This window comes from Rattus rattus, chromosome 13 (assembly GCF_011064425.1).
Source record: "Rattus rattus isolate New Zealand chromosome 13, Rrattus_CSIRO_v1, whole genome shotgun sequence".
Taxonomy (NCBI): domain Eukaryota; kingdom Metazoa; phylum Chordata; class Mammalia; order Rodentia; family Muridae; genus Rattus; species Rattus rattus.
Genome location: NC_046166.1, coordinates 3,164,418 through 3,188,872, shown reverse-complemented (window position 1 = coordinate 3,188,872; position 24,455 = coordinate 3,164,418). Strand labels below are relative to the sequence as shown.

Here is a 24,455-nt window from a genome sequence, read left to right as displayed (position 1 = left end):
TCAGGCTGTGCTCCAGAATGAATCATTAGGAAATCAAATTTCCTTCACACAGATGAGCCTCAACATGCACGCTAAATTCCACAAGAGTAACTATGCCCTAAATCCCTATATTAATAGGCCCTTTCGCAGGTATTTGCTGATGTCAATGAAGAACAGTGATAAGCAATATATTGCTCAAAATAAAGACTCATGGCGGAGCCAAGTAAGATGGGTACCTCGTGACCCAAAACTGGAATCTAGAAAAGATGAACCTCTTCAAGAAACTGGTCCTTAAGTCAAAGGAAGCAAACCTATTACTGAATGAGTTACTACTCCTTACCTGTAATTGGAATCAATTTCCAGTGTATTTCTGTTTCTTCATCATCATTTGACTTAGAATGTTGTCTAAGGAGTCCATGCTCAATGGAAACAGCGGGACAGAGACTGCACTCTTCAAAATGATTGACATTAATTAAATTTGGATCCTAGAAATAAAAGTACACACATTTAATAGTTTCCCTTTTAATTTTAATGTCAAGACTATACTATTTTCTCACAGCAGATGCACAAACTTCAGTCTACACATTACAAATGAGTAAAAGCAACATGGTAACATTGTTGTAATACTCTAGCTTCAAATTAAAATATATTTTGCCAAGGCCAGGAACAAAAGGCAGAGCAGGAGAATCAAAAGTATGAGGCCAACTAGTTTTATATAACGAGTTATAGGCCAGCCACAGGCCTATAAATCAGAGTAAAACCCTGTCATAAACAAACACACACCTCCACCAATAATTAAACAAAATATATTATTCTTAAGAGATTGGCAAGATGGCTTAGTGGATAAAGGCACTTGCCACCAAGTCTGATGACCTGAAGTAGTTTTCTTCAGGATCCACACAATGGAAAGAATATGAACTTTCAAAAGTTATCCTCTGAACTTCACAAATATACACAAAACTAAAATACAGTAAAAAAAATTTTATAAAAAGATATTTGGAGCTGAGGAGATGGCTTAGCTTATTGCTAACTGTAATCGCCAGAAGACATGGTTTCAATTCCCAGCACCCACATGGCAACTCACAACATCTTGACTCTAGTTCTTCCAAAATATCTGACAACTCTACTGCTCTCAGAAGGCAACAGGGGGGCATATAGTACATATACAGACATGCAAGCAAAACCCTCATATGAATAAAATAAGTAAGTCTTTAATACACACACCATGCATGTAAAACTGGTGTTGACTTAAAGCAGTAACTGGTAAACTTTTATATGTAATACATTTGTTATAGTAATTTAAAAACACCAACAGCTAATACTTATGTAAAGGAACCGGATTCCTTAGTAAGCAAAGCTAAGAATAACCTCAAAGATAAACCCAAAGGCTACTCATTTGTATTTGCACAATACAGAACACCTAACTTCTAACACTATGTTACTAGGTTCAGTTGCTTTATCTGTATTACCTTGATTCTGTTAAAGCATAAAACAGCCAGGGTTTTTAGGACTTGTTTCTTTATAAAACAGTATGAAATTAACTCCTGCTAGGCTAATCTGACAATCTCATCCTAGTTTCATCATAACAGGTAAACTTTACATTATTTAAAGCATACAAGCATATGGGAAACAATTACTTCAATATTTCTCTTTCTTCAACAAGAATAGCTTAGAATCACCCACCCAAACAAACACTTTTACTTAGGAGTATGTCTTTGTTCTTCTGGAAAGGAAAAGCCACTCCCTGAAGTATGCCTATACTCTCTTGAGGACACACACAATAACTAAAAGTATTCATTTACTCTTTCAAATGTAGCTTATGATTAATGCCTACCTCACTGCTAGATAGAAGAGGAGGATACTTCCCGGATGCTGCATCAACCTCTAGCACTGGGCTCTGAGCATCCTTAAAGTGCACATTTTCAATTTTTGTACAAGCAGGCTGCTCACACTCTTTTTTATCTAAAGTCGGGTTCAGCTCATAATCACACTTTTGCTTTAGCTCTTCATAGGTACCACTGCTACTCAACCCTAAGGCCTTGTTGACTGTCTCCGTCAGGAATGCATCCGAGTGTCGTGCATTTGCTAGTGCTTCCGATATCCAGTTATAAAGCTTGTGGATGTCTCCAGTACTGCATGCATCTTCCTGCTGTAGTCTCAAGTTAGGATCATGTCCAAGTAAGCCAACAGACTGTGGAGGTTCTGAGGAAAAGAAAGAAAAGTCATCTCTTGTATTTTAAAAGCCAGTATACTCATATGACAGAATGACAAAATATAATATATTATAAAAATCAATGTAACTTAAAAGTCACTTATTAGACATTTATGGGTAGGAACTAACTGTATTTGTGTCCTTTAACTGTTTCTGAAAATCTGAAGAACCCATGGAAGAACAACATACATGACCAGACCCTTGTTAGTCTAAAACAGTCCTGAAAAGCTAAATACTGAAAATGAAATTTATTCCAACAAAACAATACAGAGAAAATTCTGAAATGATTAAGGAAATCTAAAAACCAGGAAGGACACAAAAGAGCTAAAGACATAGACTAAAAAAAAAAAAAAAAAAAAAAAAAACAAAACCAAAACCAAACCAAAACCTAAATCAAATAAAGAAAAAGCCTTAAAAGTTACATAAAACAACATCACAGTCAAATAGAACTTTCTGTGATGGTTAAGCGTTCTTTTCAGTATGTTCTAATACTGTTGTTGTACAGTTGGTGAAGTGTATTTTTATTTCACCTTAGTTTACAAGTTAAAAGATATCACATAGATGAGTCAAGAATTAAAAATAAAGTTTCCAGGTCTGGTGATATACACTTGTCCCACATACTTGGGAAGCCAAGGCAAGAGGAAAGCAAGATTACCTCATTGCTGGACTAAGGAATGAGTTAAAAGCCAATCTGGTTAATCTAGTTTTTAAAGACTGCTTCAAAAAGAGAAGAGATTTAGAGAGCGCTTATCTAGCATAAGCAAGACTTTTGGTTCAATCAGAGCATAAAAGTAAATGATAAAGAAAGAACATTAATCTGTCCAACCTAGTAAGAGACAAACGCATTTGAAAAGCAGACAAGTAAAATTGTCCAATAAACAAGGGAAGAATGGAAGAATGTAAATTACTACAGCAAAGATTCCTGAGCACAAAACAAAATCGCAAACCTCACATTTCATGCTTCTGAACTAGCCAGTATAAAAACCTTAAAACACTATATAAATATTTAACTTACTTGGAATACTTAAATATACTATGACAAAAATTTCTCATTTCTATCAACTGAAAAGAACACAACAGAGCAGCAACAGGAACTGAATTTAAAGAAATTTAAATTCAGAAGGGTCCAATCATTAAACAGTAGCCTAAAATAAACAAATATCTCTCACGGCATGAACAAAATTTAAAGTACAGGAGCTAACTTCAAGCTCTGATTAAAAGTGATGAGCGCACTTTATCTAAGCAATTCAAAAGCATGACACAGCAGAGTAACTATTTTCTATAAGGATCAGACTGTGGATATTTTAAACATCAAGGGCCACACAGTCTTGCTGTGCTTCTACCATCTCAGTGTGAGATAGCTATACACATGCAGGTGAATGGCCCTGATTGTACTTTGTCATAATTTTCTTTACAAAAAAACAGAAGATGGGGTTGGGGATTTAGCTCAGTGGTAGAGCGCTTGCCTAGGAAGCGCAAGGCCCTGGGTTCGGTCCCCAGCTCCGAAAAAAAGAACCAAAAAAAAAAACAAAAAAACAAGATATCACTTTTATTCTTTAGCTGCTTGAAGATCTATCGTTATCACAAATAACACAGTGATTAACTGACCAACCAAATACTTCATCAAAGGAAATACATTATTATTAAGTCTGTCTCCCTGGGTAGACAATAGAAGAAGTTTGGGAAACATGAAACATACAAAACCAAACCAGAGCCTTGTATTTGGATTCAGAACTTATTTTGGTGGTAGCAAGGTAACTAACTGAATTCAGGACGGTTTGTTTCCTTGGATTGTACAAAGAAAAACCGAGCCCTAACACACACTTGAAAACCAGAACTTGTTGAAAAAGGAAAAGGACCAAACAGTCAAAGGAACATATGAATGGAAAGCTGGCGGACTGCAAAGGTTAATGTAGTTCTAGCAAAAAAGCAGGCTCAAGTGGATACCAGGAGAAGGTGTAAGGCCGCTACAGTAACTTCCCTGCTGGGACAATGTGATATTTCTAAGGATAGGATCAATAAGCTGTGAAACTTCAAAAGTCAACCAATCTTGAACAAGCCACGTAGGCACACTCACACCTTTAACTGTGCACTCTAGGAAGCTGAGGAAGGAAAACTGGGAGAATCCCAGGCCAGCCAGAGCCCTGGTGTGAAACCCTGCATCAAAAAAACATGAGAGAGGGAGGAAAAACAAAAAACCACACACCACGAAAGCTGAACCTAGCGGGTGGGGATTTAGCTCCGTGGTAGAGCGCTTGCCTAGCAAGCGCAAGGCCCTGGGTTCGGTCCTCAGCTCCGGAAAAAAAAAAAAAGAAAAAGAAAAAAGCTGAACCTAACCAAATACCCAGGACATTTTGTATTTGGCTCTTAGGCTAAATAATTTGAAATATTTCTAACATGGGAAGAACAGCCAAAGTCATGTGTTTTGGCTTTCATCATAAAAGCAGGGTGTATTTTACCTTCATATGGATGGTAGTTCTCAGACGAGTTACTGGTTTTGGCAAACTTCCTCATGTTTTCAGGTAGATCTTCAAGCTTCCTCTTCAAGACATTTTTGCTTTTTGTATCTTCTGTATCTGGATCCCCACCCACATTTTTTTTGGTACACTGAATTAAATTGATCAATTCTTTGACTCTATCCTTATCATAATCCAATGAATGGGATGACTTCTGCTGTCCAGGTTCAGTAGTTTCACCCCTTGAGTTATTCCGTTTTCCAAATTTCATTTTTGAACCATTCAGTTCTTCTTCTTGACCTTCATAATCTGAAAGTGGACTAAATTGTTGACGTCTCCAATTTTCTTCAAATAACTCTTTTAATTTAAAAATAGGTAACTGATACATTTCTGGCTGATAAATGTAGGTATGTAAACAGTCATCAATATGGGATTTATTTCTTGGTGCTGAGTACAGGAATTTTCTATCATCTAATCGTGAATCATATGAAAACATAAAAAACTCTCGCTTACCCGAACCAAAACCTCGCTTAAAAAATTCACTTACATACTTTTCAACAACGGAATGAAAATTTATAGTGTTTATAGTTTTGAATTCTTTTCTACATTGAATCAAAGAAAACTGTAAAAACTGAGTTATTTTTAATATATCTGGTAAGTTCTCATGTTTCTCCAGTGGGGTTGTATTCGTTACACTTTTTTGTGCTGCAAATAAACAAAAGAGTAAACTATATTAGCAACAAGGAAACTAATAAAATATAAATATGTGTAATTACTGAAGTATAACAACATTTGAATTAAGCCAGTGAGTATCTGCTGCTGATACACATATAACACAGCAAACTGATGGGCAATGTGCTTCTGCTTAAAATAGGCCAGGAACCAAAACAAGTGAAAAGGGAGAACAGATTTTAATGGAAAAAAATCCATGCACTAATGATCTTCACTTCCTTCACCCACATTTAACACAAATGGAAGTGAAGCAACTTGCAAGGGGTGTGGATAGGAGTGGGGGTGGGCGCAAGATGTGAGATTCTAAACAGTATCAGTTTGCAAATAACGTCATTCCTTTTTCTCATAAAGTAACAACTTTAACTCTATATAAACACTTTTTCCCAAAGCACATATCCATGCACTGAGTAGCCACAACTGAAAAAATCCAGGCTTAATTCAGAAGTAAGCTCATTAGAGAAATTCCTTAATATAGCATTCAAGCTCATTGTTGGAAGGCAAACAGCAAAATCTTCTCTAACATAAATGTCCCAAATTCTAATTAACTTTAAAGGCCTCATGTTTAATATGGCATATGATACTTTAAAATCACTAAGACTTGAATGCACAAATGAATAAAAGAAAATTGTGTCACATAAAACTTTTAATTTTTTTAAATTAATTTTTATTTATATGAGTACACTGTAGCTGTCTTCAGACACACCAGAAGAGGGCATCAGATCTCATTACAAATGGCTGTGAACCACTACGTGGTTGCTGGGAATTGAACTCAGGATCTCTGGAAGAGCAGTCAGTGCTCTTGACCACTGAGCCATCTCTCTAGCCCTCTACTAGAGGTCTCTGAGTGGTGAATTCCTTAGCTTAGAAGGCATTTTGTTTCTGTATTTGAAGATACTTTCTTTTGTCTTATTAACCGTTGAGCCATCTCTCCAACCCCCCACATAAAACTCTTAATGAGTTGCAGCACTGAAACAATTATAATAAAACATCACTAATGAAAGCTCTGAAAAACAAAAACCAAAGTTAAGAAAAAACTTCAGGAGTAATAGCATACAAAAAACACTAGAGAGGGGGAACATATCAAAGTAATGTTTTATATTGCTAATTCCACAAAAAATCCCAATATTTCCAAAGTAAGATGTAGAAGAGATAGAATGTAGCCTTACTGAAAAGATTCCAATAATTGTCTACCAGCAAGCATACTTCCACACTAAGAAACAACTTACCGACAATTAGGCATCTAGGTTCTTGAAACAGAAACAAAGCATGCAGGATTCGTGACTTGACAGTCTGATGGTCTAAAAAGGGGGGAAAAAGCCAAATTCATCATCAAAGTATTTTAACTTTTTTTTTTAACTGTAAAAATTAAAGCCAGACTACCTACCATATGAAGAAACCATCTGGAAAGGAGAAAGAAGAAAAAGGTATCCTCGGTCTCCTAAAGGTTTAACAAGAACCTGTAATTTGGGGAGACAGGAGTTATATATACCTTATTATTACTACTACTTTTAAAGAGACACACTTTCTACTAAGTATAAAGAACTATATATAAATGTTTGTTTTTTTTTTTTTTAAGATTTTATTTTATTTATGAGTACACTGGAACTGTCTTCAGACACACCAGAAGAGGGCATCAGACCTCAATACAGATGGTCATGAGATATCATGTGGTTGCTGGGAATTGAACTCAGGACCTCTGGAAGAGCAGTCAGTGCTCTTAACCACTGAGCCATCTCTCCAGCCCCCTAGAAACATTGTTTTAAGAAACTACTACTACATTAATTGCTAGGCAGTATAAAGCAGGCTTTGAAATAACTGCCTATAAAATTCAAGATAATGTTCAATGTTTAATAAGTATCATACATATTACATAATTTTACCTGCCAGAGATGACAAACAGTACAAGGACCTTTTAAACTATGTGGAGAAAGGAACACACAAAATACCAATAATTACAAAAAGAAAATATTGCCCCAAAAGATTTACAAAGCAGGAGAGATGGTTCAACAGTTAAGGGTACTTCCTGGTTTTTTTTGTTTGTTTGTTTGTTTGTTTTTCGAGTCAGGGTTTCCCTGCCTAGCTCTGGTTGTCCTGGAACTCACTGTAGACTAAGCTATCCTTGAACTGAAGAGATCCACCTGTCTCTGCCCAGAATGCTGGGATCAAAGGCATGCGCCACCACCGCCCAGTAAGGGTAGTTGCTTCTTTTGCAGAGGACCAGGGTTTGGTTCCTAGTATTCACAAATGGAGGCTCACAGCCAGTTCTTGGGGTTTTTTTCTTGCCTCCATGAGCATCAAACATGTGCACACATATAAACACAGAGAGACAGATCTGGTGGCACAGGCCTATAATCTTAGCTACTTGGGAGTCTGAGTTAAGAGGACCACAAGCTGACTGGTAGCCTGGGAATCTCCCATAGTTCCTTTTACAAAATAGAAAAAGAAAGGGCTGAGAATCAGAGCTTTGTGGAAGAAATAGTCTAGCACATATGAAGTCCTAGACAAACAACAAGAGGTCAATCTACCAACAAAAAATACTGAAGACTAAGAGAACTGACCCCGAAAGACAATCTCACACTTGTACCCATATTAAAAACCTTCTCTTTGACCAGGTGAGGTCACTAATCACACAACCTTTGGTAATCAGAAGCAGGAAGAGATAGCCATTGAGTTCAAGGCTAACCTGCGTCTACATAATGAGCCCCTGGCCAGCCAGGGTTACATAGCAAGACCATGTCTCAAAATAAATAATAGAAATTTTCTTAGTAAACTGTTTTCTTTTTCAAAATAAATAAAATTTGTCAAGCCAGAATAATATATCTAGCATTCAACAATTATGGACTTGGGGGGAGGATGGGGAGAGGAACACCCATAAAGAAGGGGAGGTGAAGGGGTTAGGGGGATGTTGGCCCGGAAACCGGGAAAGGGAATATCACACTTGAAATGTAAATAAGAAATACTCAAATTAATAAAAAAAATTATGGACTATATACTTATGAAAAGAGAATTCGTTAAAAAACTATTCAGATTACATTGTAATTAAATTAGAATAAGTAAGCAAAGTATATCATACATTTACAAATTAAAGTACACCACAATTCTCTATCAAAGTTAAAAAAAAAAAAAAACCAAAAAACCAAACTAGCGAACAGTAAATCCACAGGCAGGAGTGGTTATTCACTTAGGAGGTCAGGGTTTCAAAAATAGTTCAGGGAACTCAAGGTTTCAAGATTAGTTTTAGTTATGTACTGGGTGGTGACTCACACCATTATTACCAGGACTCAGAGGGCAAAGACAGGCAGATCATTTTCAAATACGGAAGGAGAAATTGTACTGAAATGTGACTGCAGAAATAGCTCAGAAGCAAAGCATTTACTAGAACTCAAAGCCTAGGATTCAACAATCAGCAGCACATGCACACTTACACACAGAAAATAATACGGATTATTCAATAAATGATTCGGGGAATTATCTACATGGTTCAGAGAATGAAGTTTGAGCCCTATATTACACAATGAAGAATAAAGACAACGTTTAAATTAGCAAGAAAATGCAAGTCTCTCAAGAAAAAATATAGAAAAAAAGAGAGTAATGGGCACAGGGCATTAACAGAAACTAATTTACGAAATTAATTTTATCGTTTGTGGTGGTTTGAATATGCTTAGCCCAGGAGCGATACTCTTAGTTAGGAGGTGTGGCCTTGTTGGAGTAGGGGGTGGCCTTGTGAATGGAGTGTGGCACCAGGGGGTGGGCAATGAGACCCTCCTCCTAACCACTTGGAAGCCAGTCTTCTCCTAGAAGCTTATGGATGAAGATGGAGAACTCTTAGCTCCTCCTGCACCATGCCTGCTCCCTACTCCCACCTTGATGATAATGGACTGAACCTCTGAACCTGTAAGCCAGCCCCAATTAAATATTGTCCTTTCTAAGAGTTGCCTTGCATGGTGTCTGATCACACCAGTAAAACGCTAACTAAAACATTATTTATTTTTATGGGGCTGTTTTGCTTTATTTTTAGACGAGGTTTCTCTGTGTGGCCATGACTGTCCTAGAACTTACTCTGTAGACCAGGCTGACCTGGACCTCTGAGATCTGCCTGCCTCTGCCTCCTAAATGCTGGGTTTTAATGGTGTACACCACCACCACCACCACCACCACCACCACCACCACCACCACCACCACCACCACCACCACCACCACCACCACCACCACCACCACCACCGGCTTACCTATTTTTTAATTTCAAATAATCATGGGACTGAGTGTGGCAATGCAACATTTATTATATCATAGCACTCAGGAGGCAGAGACAGACACATCCCTGAGAGTTTACTGTTTTATACAGTGAGTTCTCGGAAAGCCAAGGTTATGTAAAAGAAACTCTGTCTCAAGAAACAAAGCATAGCAATAGAAAGCCCCACAAGCTTAAAAAAAAAAAAAAAAAAAAAAAACACACACACACAGTAAAACACTATTTACACCTACAAGCTTGATAAATGGCTATAAAAGTCTGACTTTCAGAATACAGAAATCAATGAATGGTAGCATGTCCTTGTGGGTTGCCAGTGTCCCTTTAAGATCATAACAATTCTATAAAGACCTGTTCTTTCAAACCCTAACATACTTGTTTAGGTGAAGCCCAAAATGTCATCTTTCCTATCCTGGCTTGTATTTTTTATGGAACTGAACAGATACCATAATCTTGTCCTGTACAAACTCTCAATAGTTAGCTTCTGAAACATTTTATCTCTACATATCCAAACCTACCATTTAAATTTTCACTTTCTCAACTTAGGAATAGAATAGAATTCTCATTATGAAGAATAATTATGTTGGGCATTAAGAGTCAAGTAAGAGATCTAAATATAAAGGTATATTTACAATGAAAACCAGGAGTGATGATAGTGGTGGGTTACTGCAATTCTGGCACTCAGGAGATGTAGGCAAGAGGATCAGGAACTGAAGGTTACCCTTGCTCTATAGTAGCCCAAGTTATGAGACCCTGTCTCAGAAAACAAAACCAACCAATCACAGAAAGTATATGTACATGGAAGAAAAGACTGAGATCACTAACAGACACCTATGCCAAGTATTTCCTACACTCAGGCCAAAAGTTGTTTAATATTGTACATATAGGTTTTGTATATAATCTATCTCAGATATAATTATACCTGAGACTGATTAAATCCATATGTATGCATCCGATGAAACTTTATACCCATTTTAAATGAAGTTGCAAGCTCTGAAAATCACTGATATAAATCTCCATTTGATTACCTAGAAACCGAGGTTCAATGTGAGGAATAAAAAATTCACTGTTGAAAACGTGTATTAAAATTTTAACACACTATTAAAAAAATTCCATATCTCTATAGAAACTTGATAGCTGACCACATTCATTTCTCATAAGAAGAAACAATTTCCTTCTCTGAAACTACTTCTCTTTCACCTAAACCATACATACTGACATTATATATTCATTCTCTAATCACAATCTGACATCTAACCTGACTCTACCAAAACTAGTCTCTATTACACTGGATACCTGTGAATATCCATATTATTGGTTTCTCATCAAATTTACTGCTATCCTTTAATGGACTATATACTTTAATGGACTATATATATCAACTTATCTTTGCCTTATTAGGAGCCAAGGTAAGGGCTTTAAAAAGATAATGTATACATATTCAAGTCCTGATCCCTACTCTCTCTACTTCTTCCAAAATCTATGTTCTCAGGACAAAAGCCAAGTTCCCACACCAATAGTGGCTCAAAAGCACTGAATGAAATAGTTCCCTAATACTTTCTCCCAGATACTTCAATGCTCTTGTATCCCTGAAACATTCTCCAATGTCTTGTTCTTTTGAATCTGTAATTAATTCTCTCTATGGCAGACATAGAGAGATGGCTCAGCAGTTAGGAAGCCCTATTCTTGCACAGAGGACTTGTGTTTGATTTCCACCATCCACATGGAGGTTCACAACCACCTGTAACTCTAGTTGTAAAGGATCTGACACCCTTTTCTGGCATCTATAGGCTTCAAGTATATACACAGGGCACATACATACATGAACACACATGCACACACATTAAAAACAAATTTTTCAGGCACAAAGCTACTGTCTCTCCTCAACCAAACTATATTTAAGTAACTTTATTCAAAAGTCTGTCTGGCCCAAATCCTGGGAGAGGGAGAGCTAAACACCCAGAAGTGGGGACAACCCTGAGACCGCAGGACAGACTGCCACCATCTACCCACCTTTGCCTACATCCCTGCCAAGAGGAAACTGCACAGTGTCTCTGGACTCAGGAATATAGCAGCAGTCAGCTGCTGGTACCTGTGGTTCTGGTCTGCACCCAGAAGTGAACTGAACTGAACCAGTCAAACAGTTTACTACACCCAAATCCTGTGGGGGGCAGAGCCAGACCCTCAGAAGTGCAGATACTCCTGAGAAACCAGAGAAGACTACCCTCTGCCACATTCCAGACTCAAGAGGAAAACACCTAGTGCCATCTATGCTCCCTGTGTACAGGGACCTAGGAGCAGTATAGGCAGGACCCTTCCGATTGCTACCCTCGCTGAGAGCTGAAAGTCAGCCATCGCAGCAACTATACACCTGAGAGCAGAACACTCTCTGAAAGAAAACAGGAAAACAGGTCCACAGGAGTGCTGACGCACAGGCCCACAAGGAGGGTCAAGCCACCATCAGAAACGGCAAGACAAGTTAACACCAGAGACAACCTGATGGCAAGAGGCAAGCTCAAGAAACCGAAGCAACAGAAACCAAGACTACTTGGCATAATCAGAGCCCAGTTCCCCTACCAAAGCAAACACTGGCTATCCAAACACACTGGAAAAGCAAGACTTAGATTTAAAATCACATTTTATCATGATGATGGAGGACTTTAAGAAGGTCATAAATTAAATAACTCCCTTAAGGAAATACAGGACAACACAGGTAAGAAGCCTTTTAAAGAGGAAACACAAAAATCCCTTAAAGAATTACAGGAAACCAGAACCAAACAGGAGAAGGAATTGAATAAAACCAACCAGGAGTTAAAAATGGAAATAGAAACAATGAAGAAAGTACAAAGGGAGACAACCCTGGAGATAGAAAACCTAGGAAAGAGATCAGGAGTCATAGTAGCGAGCATCACCAACAGAATACAAGAGATAGAAGAAGCGCACAAGATACCATATAAAACATTGATTAAACCATCAAAGATAATGTAATATGGAAAAAGCTCCTAGCCCAAAACATACAGGAAATCCAGGACACAATGAGAAGATCAAACCTAAGGATAATAGGTATAGAAGAGAGTGAAGACTCCCAACTTAAAGGGCCAGTAAATATCTTCCAAAACATTAGAGAAGAAAACTTCCCTAACCTAAAGAGATGCCCATAAACATACAAGAAGCCTACAGAACTCCAAATAGATTGGACAGGAAAAGAAATTCCTCCCATCATATAATAGTCAAAACACCGAATTCACAAAACAAAGAAAGAATATTAAAAACAGTAAGGGAAAAAGGTCAAGTGACATATAAAGGCAGACTTATGAGAATTACACCAGACTCCTCACCAGAGACTATGAAAATCAGAAGATACTGGGCAGATGTCATATAGACCCTAAGATAACACATATGCCAGCACAGGCTACTATATCCAGAAAAACTCTCAATTATCATAGATGGAGAAGCCAAGATATTCCATGACAAAACCAAATTTACATACTATCTTTCTACAACTCCAGCCCTACAAAGGACAAAAGATGGAAAAGCCCAACACAAGGAGGGAAACTACACCATAGAAAAATCAAGAAAGTAATCTCCTTGCAACAAAACCAAAAGAAGAGAAACACACAAACATAATCCCACCTCTAAATACAAAAATAACAGGAAACAACAATCACTATTCCTTAATATCTCTCAACATCAATAAACAATTCCCCAATAAAAAGACACAGATTAACAGACTGGATACATAAAGAGAACCCAGCATTTTGATGTATATAGGAAACACACGTCAGAGACAAAGACAGACACTAACTCAGAGTGAAAGGCTGGAAAACAACTTTCCAAGCAAATGGTCCGAAGAAGCAAGCTGGAGTAGCCATTCTACTATCAAATAAAATCGACTTTCGACCAAAAGTCATCAAAAAAGATAAGAAAGGACACTTCATATTCATCAAAGGAAAAAAATCACCAAGATCAACTCTCAATCCTAAATATCTATGCTCCAAATGCAAGGGTACCTACATACATAAAAGAAACCTCAATAAAGTTCAAAGTACACATTACACCTCACACAGTAATAGTAAGAGATTTCAACACCACACTCTCATCAATGGACAGATCATGGAAACGGAAATAAAAAAGACATAGAGAATCTAACAGAAGTTACGAACCAAATGGACTTAACAGATATTTATAGAACATTCCATCCTAAAACAAAAGGATATACCTTCTTCTCACCACCTCACGGTACCTTCTCAAAAATTGACCATAGAATCAGTTACAAAATAGGCCCCAAGAGATAAAGGAAGATAGAAATAATCCCATGCATCCTATCAGATCACCACCTACTAAGGCTGGTCTTCAATAACAACAATAAGGAAAGAACGCCCACATATACATGAAAGTTGAACAATGCTCTACTCAATGATAACTTGGTCAAGGAAGAAATAAAGAAATTAGAGACTTCTTAGAATTTAATGAAAATGAAGGTACAACATACCCAAACTTATGGGACACAATGAAAGCTGTGCTAAGAGGAAAACTCATAGCTCTGAGTGCCTGCAGAAAGAAACAGGAGAGAGCATATGTCAGCAGCTTGACAGCACACCTAAAAGCTCTAGAACAAAAAGAAGCAAATATACCCAAGAGGAGTAGAAGGCAGGAAATAATCAAACTCAGAGCTGAAATCAACCAAGTAGAAACAAAAAGGACTATACAAAGAATCAACAAAACCAGGAGCTGGTTCATTGAGAAAAATCAACAAGATAGATAAACCCTTAGCCAGACTAACCAGAGGGCACAGAGAGTTTGTCCAAATTAACAAAATCAGAAATGAAAAGGGAGACATAACAACAGAATCTGAGGAAATTCAAAGAATCATCAGCTCCTACTTCAAAAGCCTATATTCAACAAAACTTGAAAATCTGGAGGAAATGGACAATTTTCTAGACAAATACCAGGAACCAAAGGTAAATCAGGAACAGATAAACCATCTAAATAACCCCATAAACTCCTAAAGAAATAAAAGCAGTCATTAAAAGTCTCCCAACCAAAAAGACCCCAGGATCAGATGGGTTTAGTGCAGAATTCTATCAGACCTTCATAGAAGACTCATACCAATACTGTTCAAACTACTCCACAAAATAGAAACAGATGGAGCACTACCAAATTCCTTCTAAGGACCCACACAAAGACCCAACAAAGAAAGAAAACTTCAGACCAATTTCCCTTATGAATTTGAACCCAAAAATACTCAATAAAATTCTTGCAAACCAAATCTAAGAACACATCAAAACGGTCATCCATCATGATCAAGTAGGCTTCATCCCAGAGATGCAGGGATGGTTTAATATAAGGAAAACCATCAACATAATCTACTATATAAACAAACTCTAGATAAAAACCACATGATCATTTCATTAGATGCTGAGAAAGCATTTGACAAAATTCAACACCCTTTCATGATAAAAGTCCTGGAAAAAACAGGAAATTCAAGGCTCATATCTAAACATAGTAAAAACCATATGCAGCAAACCAGTAGCTAACATTAAACTAAATGGAGAGAAACTTGAAGCAATCCCACTAAACTCAGGGACTAGACAAAGCTGCCCACTCTCTCCCTATTTATTCAACATAGTTTTCGAAATCCTAGCCAGAGCAATCAGACAAGAAAAAGAGGTCAAAGGGATACAAATTGGAAAGGAAGAAGTCAAAATATCACTATTTGCAGATGATATGATAGTATATTTAAGTGACCTCAAAAGTTCCACCAGAGAACTACTAAAGCTGATAAACAACTTCAGCTGGGTATAAAATTAACTCAAACAAATCAGTAGCCTTCCTCTACTCAAACGATAAACAGGCTGAGAAAGAAATTAGGCAAATGATACCCTTCATATTAGTCCCAAATAATATAAAATAACCTCGGTGTGACTTTAACCAAACAAGTGAAAGATCTGTATGACAAGAACTTCAAGTCTCTGAAGAAAGAAACTGATCTCAGAAAATGGAAAGACCTCCCATGCTCATGGATTGGCAGGATTAATACAGTAAAAATGGATATTTTACCAAAAGCAATCAACAGATTCAATGCAATCCCCATCAAAATTCCAATTCAATTCTTCATAGAGTTAAAAAGAACAATTTGCAAATTCATTTGGAATAACAAAAAACCCAGGATAGGAAAAACTATACTCAACAATAAAAGAACTTCTGGGGGAATCACCATCCCTGACCTCAAGCAGAATTACAGAGCAATAGTGATAAAAATTGCATGGAATAGGCACAGAGACAAGGCAGATAGATCAGTGGAATAGAATCGAAGACCCAGAAATGAACCCACATACCTATGGTCACTTGATCTTTGACAAAGGAGACAAAACCATTCAATGGAAAAAAAGATAGCATTTTCAACAAATGGTGCTGGTTCAACTGGAGGTCAGCATGTAGAAAAATGCAGATTGATCCATTCTTATCACCATGTACAAAGCTTAAGTCCAAGTAGATCAAGGACCTCCACATCAAATCAGATACACTCAAACTAATAGAAGAAAAAGTGGTGAAGAGTCTCAAACACATGGGCACTGGGGAAAATTTCCCAAACAGAGCACCAATGGCTTATGCTCTAAGATCAAAAATCGACAAATGGGATCTCATAAAACTGCCAAGCTTCTGTAAGGCAAAGGACATTGTCATTAGGACAAAAGAGCAACCAACAGATTGGGAAAAGATCTTTACCAATTCTACATCCATAGAAGGCTAATGTCCAAAATATACAAAGAACTCAAGAAGTGAGACTCCAGAGGATCAAATAACCCTATTTAAAAAAATGGGGTACAGAGCTAAACAAAGAATTCTCAGCTGAGGATTATCGAATTACTGAGAAGCACCTAAAGAAATGTTCAACATCCTTAGTCATCAGGGAAATACAAACTAAAACAACCCTGAGATTCCACTTCACACCAGTCAGAATGGCTAAGATCAGGTGACAACAGATGCTGGCAAGGATGTGGAGAAAGAGGAACACTCCTCCATCGTTGGAAGATTTGCAAACTGGTACAACCTCTCTGGAAATCAGTCTGGAGATCCCTCAGATAATTGGATATTGCACAGCCTGAGGACCCAGCTCTAGCTCTCCTGGGCATATAACCCAAAAGATGCTCCAACATACAACAAAGACGCATGCTCCACTATGTTCATAGCAGCCTTATTTATAATAGCCAGAAGCTGGAAAGAACCCAGATGCCCTTCAACAGAGGAATGAAATAAAAAAATGTGGTACATCTACACAATGGAGACTACTACTCAGCTATCAAAAATAATGACTTAATGAAATTCATAGGCAAATGGATGGAGCTAGAAAATATCTTCCTGAGTGAGGTAACCCAATCACAGAAAAACACACATGGTATGCACTCACTGATAAGTGGATATTAGCCCAAAAGCTTGAATTACCCAATTAATTACCACATGAAACTTGAGAAGGATGACCAAAATGCAGATGCTTCACTCCTTAAAAAAGGGGAAAAAAAATATCTGTAGGAGGATATAGGGAGGCAAAGTTTAGAGCAGAGACTGGAGGAATGGCTATTCAGAGCCTGCCCCTCATGTGCCCCATATAAATAAAGCCACCAAAACTAGGTAAGATTGATGAAGCTAAGAAGTGCATGCTGGGGGTTGGGGATTTAGCTCAGTGGTAGAGTGCTTGCCTAGTGCGCGAGGCCCCTGTTCGATCCCCAGCTCAAAAAAAAAAAAAAAAAAAAAAAAAAAGTGCATGGTGACAGGAACAGGATACAGATCTCTCCTGAGAGACACAGCCAGAACATGTCTAATACAGAGGTGAATGCTAGCAGCAAACCACTGAACTGAGAACAGGACGCCCATTTGGAGGAATTAGAGAAAGGACTGAAAGAGCTGAAGGGGCTTGCGACCCCATAAGAGCAACAATGCCAACCAGCCAGACCTCCCAGAGACTAAACCACTACCCAAAGAGTACACATGGACAGAGCCATGGCTCCAGCTGCATACGTAGCAAAGGATGGCCTTGCTGGGCACCAATGTAAGGAGCAGCCAGCCCTTGGTTCTGCCAAGGTTGGACCCCCCCACCCCACCAGTGTAGGGGATTGTCTGCAGAGGGGTGTGTGTGTGTGTGTGTGTGTGTGTGTGTGTGTGTGTGAGTGTACGTAAGGGGGTGTGTATGGGGAGGGGAACACCCTGTTAGAAGGGGAAAAGGAGGGGTTAGGGAGCTATGGACAGGAAACCGGGAAAGGGAATAACATTTGAAATATAAATAAGAAATACCCAATTTCAAAACAATGGGGAAAAAAATCTGTCTCATTCAATATTCCATAAATATTTTTGATAATCATACAACATTTATAATCGCAATATGTAATAAAAATGGGTCTAAAAAAAGTCTACTGTCCTGAGTAAAAAGAAGAATAGTGTATCTGCTTTACATAGCAAACTCCAGGCCAGATAAAACTACATAACAAGAACCCATCTCCAAAGTAGAAAAGCACTACTACTTCAACAGTAAAATAGTACTAACTGTGAGAGCATCCAATAGGGAGAGACCCTGTAAAACTTCCAATAGTAAAGATAAATTAAATTTATAATAGCATATTTTCAAAGGATAATGGGAATATTTAAAACTTTTCACTCACAAGTTTCTCTTTCTCCAGTTTTTGCAGCAAACACTCCATGTTACTTCCAATTCTTGTCTTTTCTACAACTTCATAAAGGCTACAATACATCCCATTCTTTAAAACTGAGACAAAGAAAAAGTACACAGTAAAATATAACATCAGGTCTGCTTTTTACATATTTCAGTAAAATGAAATTTAATAAATTTACCTTCATTAGGACCCACGTATGTGTCTTTATGAAAAAATGAAGAAGGAATTTTCTGTTTCAAACAATCAATACTCATAACTGTTTCAACATCTAACTTCTCAGGACTGAAAGAAAACATTAAGAGCATGTTTGGCACTCCTGTATTTTTAACTCTAGCAATGTTATCAGACACATTATTAAAATATACTTAATGAGGGTGGGAACTGGGGACACAATGCAGCTGGTTCAGTGCTTGCCTAGCTTACAGAAGGACCTGAACTCAATCTGCAAATCATATAAACCAGATGTGATGGCACATCCCTGTAATGCCAACATTTGGGCAGTGGAAAAGGCAGGAGGGTCATAAGTTCAAGGTCATCCTCTGCTATACAGTGAATTTGTGGCCAACTGTTACCTGAAACCTTGGCCCAAGGTCAATAAAATAAATACTCCTGATGGGAAAATATATTTAGTAATAGTTAACCCTATTCTAAAGAGGATATGATACAAGAAGTTCAGGTAAATACACAAGCTAAGTAGCAACTAGCAATATTGCCAACTTTTGATTCTTATGTCAGAAGTTAATCTTATATGCCAATTTTACTAACAAAAAGTAAATAGTTGTCATTTACAGTTAAAGTATGAGCTGGCATAATTCATCTTTTGGAGATGGGGGTTATCAAACCCAAGGGTTGTATGGTAGGTAAGCATTCCACCACTGACCTACATCTTTAAGCACTTACACCATTTTCTGCAATATAAACAATAAATCAAATTTTAATTCTAATGTATGTTACATGAATAGTGCACATACATTAACTTACCACATCAAAGCTCTTTTCAATAAAGAAATGTTTAGCCACCACTATCCCCCCCCCTTTTGTTTTTGTTTTAAAGCAGGACTTCACTATGGCCTGTAAAACAGAGGTCTAGAAGTCACTATGCAGCCAAGACTGCCTTTGAGCTCAAGACCCTCTGCCAGAATCTTCTAAGTAGTAGGATTACTAGGGTGTGCCACCATACACAGATAAGACTGTGAGTCTATTATATATAATTGCTAACTAAATCTAAGTAGAATAAAATTTTAAACTCATCTTTCAGACTTAAAACCACTTAAAATACAATATACATCTGACCAGCCACCTTCAAAGTAGAGAATTAGAGATTGTTTGCTAATTAACTTTCTGAAATTACAAAATCGACCATTTTAGAAACACATTTAACATTTATATGTAAGTTTCCAACGGACCACAGCAAAATTGAAAACTGAAAAAAGATAAACAGCAAGCAAGCCAGGAATGGTGGTACATCCTTAAAATCTTATCAAGCATAAGGCTGAAGCAAATAGACTGCCGGGGCGTTATAGTGAGTTCCAAAGCCACGATGATAATTATCTCCAACAATTTTCTTTTAAAACAAAGAAACAAAAAACTAAAGAAGAAACTGATAACCCCCTTTATTGTCAATTACTATTTTCTTTATTAACCTTTCAGATTAACACAGGAAATAAAGACTGTGCATGCACATGTGTGGGTGCACATGTCATTATACTCTGTTCTCATTTACTCCCCCCTTCCCTCCCATTATTTTCTTTTAATGCAACATACTTACAGCTTGACAGGTAAAAAGGCACGATTGGCCGACCTCAAAGAAATATAACACAGAAGCTTTCCTTTATTTAAAAGTTGTCCTTTCCATAAGGTATAGTTAAACTTATCTAAATAAAAGAAATAAGAGTCCAGTTGCTTGAGAGCCCATCAGGTAACATTTTCCCGAAATTATCTAGAAATAAGGTTTTAAGTACAAAATAACCACAGAAGTGACATGCCCTTCAGGGAAAGATTTATATGTTAAGTTTCTAGTTTCAGGTATGTTTTCCATTTAATAAAAAAAAAACAAAAACAAAAACATTCCAACTTCAAGGAAGAGCTAATCTGTCAAGTGCCCTCTTTAGAAAACAGAACAAATACAGTTATTATTCCAAAGGAGACTATATTAAACCTGATTAATATATCTCATCTTCTATTTGATTATATTATTCACATTTTTATAATAAAGAAACAAAAAATAATACCATTTAAAATTTTACCAAGACCAAAAACCTCTGGTTCAATTATAAAACCCAATTTATCTTTTTTCCCCCAATTCAAGGTAAGAAATTCTGGTCCATCTTCTAAAAGGAGTCCTTCTGTTTGAATGACCAAATACTGATGCTGCATTTTAACATAACCTCACCTGCTTTATGTTTCATATTTTTATTATGAAAATAAAACAAAACACTTAATCTTTCAACTTATAAAAGTAAAAAAAAAATAAGACTCTTACCTATGTTTCTATCTGCATTAAAGCTGTTAGATCTACAAATAATTTTTTAAAAAGAAAGGACAAATATTACTGATCGGAAACAACATCAAAGTTAACATTCAGGGCCCTGACCTACTATCTTTGTTCTGTTGCTGTTGTACTGTCCAGTGCTGGGGATGAAACCCATCACACCTCACACATGCACAGCAAGCAATTTACACTGAGCTGGAGCACCGACCTCTAAGTGCCTTTCCAGTGGAACTACAGAGTAAACAAAATTCTTCCAAGTAAGGAAAACTTTACTCTTTACAAAATTTAATAAACCTAATTCTTAGAAACATACTTACTCTTTTATTACCATATTTCCCAAAATTGTATGAGAGCTGTTTTATTCTTCAAAAAGTACCTATTAACGGACTTAAGACTTTATTAATATCTATTGATCATATCTTAGAAATAAGATTAGAAAAAGTCTATATAAATCCATCCATAGCCATTTAATAAATAGTCATAGGATTCTAAATATAAACAGAAAACAGTCCCTTATATTTTAAAGAATTTATAATCTAATGATGAAGAAAGGTAGTTATCAACAAGTACCCTTTAATAGATGATGATGGTTTCAAAAGCTATACAGAAAAAGACCAAGTACAAGAGTTTATGAAAAAATCAGAGCACACCCAATAAGGAAATATAAGAAACAGCCATGACTTGAGGCCCCAAGGAGGGGGAGTCTAGTAAAGGTGGGGATGGGACATTCGCTTGGAGATGGGGGGTAGGGGGATGGGATGAGCAACTGTTCAGAGGGTGGACCAGGAAGGGGATAACAAATGGACTGTAAAAAAAAAAAAGAATAAGAATAAAAAGAAAAGAAAGAAACAGCTATGTAGTGATGGGGTGAGAGGAATATCCAGTAAATATGGGGTCCCGAAGCAAGAGTCCTCATGGCACACTCATAGTACAGGATGGATGTTCATCAATGTTTGTCTGAAACAATCTGGGGGTCAACAGAAGGGATTCAAAAAAGTAGGAAAGGAGTAAAGGAAGATGTATCTCTGGGAGTTTGAGACCAGTCTGGTCTACATACTGAGTTCCAAGACAGCCATGTCTACATAAGAGACTGTACCAAAAGAGAGAGACAGACAAAACAGAGACAAAGAAAACAAAAAAAGACTTATGAAAAAAATGAATGTCAGCATTCACAAACAAGAAGCAAACGTGAGAAACATTCATTTCTGCATTGTATGAATTGGTACTGGGAGGTTTTGAAAGCTTATTAATATGAGAAAAACAAGTGCTGTATCTTTAGGGCTTGGTGGCTCATATCAGCACGGGGGAGGCTAAGGCAGGATCTTCTCAATTTGAAGGCTGAACTATTTATACTAAGCTACAGGCCTGCCAGGACAACTTTATCCACAAAACCAAACACAACTAAAGCACTCTTTATCAAGTCCATCTGACTTTAAACCAACAGAGATCACCCTAAAAAATATGCATCATTAAAGATACGTGGTTTCTTAAAACAGTAACTTGAAAAGTTACTTTAAGTATGTTTATGAAATTAAAGAAAATAAATATCACCTGACTATTTAAAACTAGGAATGTCTTGGCAATGGACTAAACACTTCATTGGTTTGGGATAAGAGTTTTATAGAAACTCAATTTTTAAGAGCACTAGAATCAAAATGTTTCTGTTTGGGGAAGTTAGATTCCTGGAGCAAAGATGACTTCAAACTCACTGCCTAGCCAAAGCTATGTCCCAAGTGCTGGGAGTTCAGCCTCTACCACGACAACCAATTAAAACTTAACTTTTAAAACCTGCTATTTATTAAAGTACATATACACGTTGAAAAGGAAAATGTTCCACAGCCTAGCTAGGTGAATCAAAGTAAACTTTAGTTCCTATTTCACAGTAAATGGTCTATCCTACTTATGAATATGAAAACATCTAGTTTATGTCAAAAAAAGTTGAAGAGGGCAACGGTCGCTTCTGAACCTTTCTTTGTATAAATAAAACTGACTTACCTCAAAGACACAAACTTTGGAGTTTGTACATCATCTTTGTAAGTAAAAGACACAACTGCATATGGACAAACATGTCTTGGTCTCCGTCTTACTTCATCAAAGCCATACTCATAAAAATAATACTGAAAACAAAGTACAAAATTATCATTTTAGAATAGGCAAGTAATAGAGAAAATATATTATTGATGAGAAAATATATTATTGATAACAATCATTTAAGCAGCTTTGGCAGGAAAAAAATTTCCTTGAGCTTGTCCATTTAGCAAAAAAAAAAAAAAAAAAAAAGTGATTTTGTATGCATTTTATGTACCAGATACCAAGGTATCCCAGAAGTTTAGTTCAGAAGAGCTGACAGCAGGAATATGCAATTAACTAACTTCCTAATGAAAATACTGTGAAATGGAGCCTAAGCTAGATCACCCCAGAAAAGCCAACTTGATAAAAAAGTAAAATACTGACAACAAAACTTCAACCAATATCTAATATTTTCCGTGTTAGTGCAAAAGACAAACCAAAACTGGAACTCAACTGAGAGGAATGAAGCAAAGGAGGTGTACAAAAGACTACACATGTAAATGTTCAAGTAGATTATCTTATAACTCACAAGCCTCTTCCCTTCCCCTGTTCATGACACTCATCATGCTGGCTAGCAGAAAACTGATTTCTATTTTAGTTTTGTTTTTTTTAAGATTTATTTTATGTATATAACTGTACTGTTGCTGTCTTCAGACTCACCAGAAGAGGGCATCGGATCCTATTACAGATGGTTGTGAGCCACCATGTGGTTGCTGGGAATTGAACTCAGGACCTTTGGCAGAGCCATCTCTCCAGCCCCAATTTCTATTTTAAAGAATGTCTGAGCCTATAAACCAAATCCTTTCCCCTGGGAAATTACTGCTTTCAATAATGTTGTTTCTCTCAAACTTCTTCCAAAAAAAAATTTTTTTTTTTTTTTTGAAATATAAAGTTCTGGTTTACAAGTTTTAGAGAACCCAGTAACTAACCACACTTCAAGTCTACCAATAACACTATTATTATCTAAAAGTAGTGAACTGAGGAAGCTCCAATTTTTCTTAAAATACCCAGCCATATGTCTTCTCCACTAAGATACCTTAACAAGGAGACAAACTGTTTTCCTCAAGTACTGCAGAAAATTTTTCTTATTATTTTAAGAATATATAATAAATGTCTGTCTGGGGGGGAAAAAAGGGCATCTGATCTCTTGGAACTGGAATGAAGACACTGTGAACTATCATGTGGTGCTGACAAACAATTCACATTCTCTGGAAGAGCAGTCAATACTCCTACTGATTTGCTGTCTAGCCACGACAAAATTTTTTGATGAGTATTTACTTCTAGGTCCACCATACAATGGAAAAGAACAATGCTCACAATTATGCTGCCAAGTAAAATCCCCAGTGCCAATGGATTTCATTTTGTCGAATCACTGGCTGAGGGGTCCCACATCCAAATGTCACAGGCTACTGCCATGGTTACTAGTTACCTTGTACAACCTGACGGTAAGGCCCTACCTCGAAAAACATTATGTCATTAGAGAAATGGAGCTGGTACCTAACTAAGAGCTTCAGCTCAACTGAGTCCTAGAAGGTAGTATGCACACTGATAGAGGAGAAAAGTAATCAACAGTATTGACCAGCTATAAGCTCTTTGA

The 24,455-nt window shown here is 37.0% G+C and overlaps 1 protein-coding gene across 3 annotated transcripts in view; it reads right to left on the bottom strand.

Moving 5' to 3' along the window:
• Tasor (transcription activation suppressor) overlaps positions 1-24,455 on the bottom strand; it is a 56,951-nt gene that overhangs the window by 17,303 nt on the left and 15,193 nt on the right. For all 3 annotated transcript variants that reach the window (XM_032918795.1, XM_032918796.1, XM_032918797.1), the window contains exons 7-16: positions 22,784-22,905; positions 20,780-20,811; positions 20,066-20,171; positions 18,476-18,579; positions 18,286-18,389; positions 6,764-6,836; positions 6,606-6,677; positions 4,651-5,352; positions 1,814-2,181; positions 320-464 (exon numbers count right to left, since the gene is read on the bottom strand). In XM_032918795.1, coding sequence (XP_032774686.1) covers positions 320-464; positions 1,814-2,181; positions 4,651-5,352; positions 6,606-6,677; positions 6,764-6,836; positions 18,286-18,389; positions 18,476-18,579; positions 20,066-20,171; positions 20,780-20,811; positions 22,784-22,905 — 1,828 coding nt within the window. The remainder of the gene's footprint in view (positions 1-319; positions 465-1,813; positions 2,182-4,650; positions 5,353-6,605; positions 6,678-6,763; positions 6,837-18,285; positions 18,390-18,475; positions 18,580-20,065; positions 20,172-20,779; positions 20,812-22,783; positions 22,906-24,455) is intronic.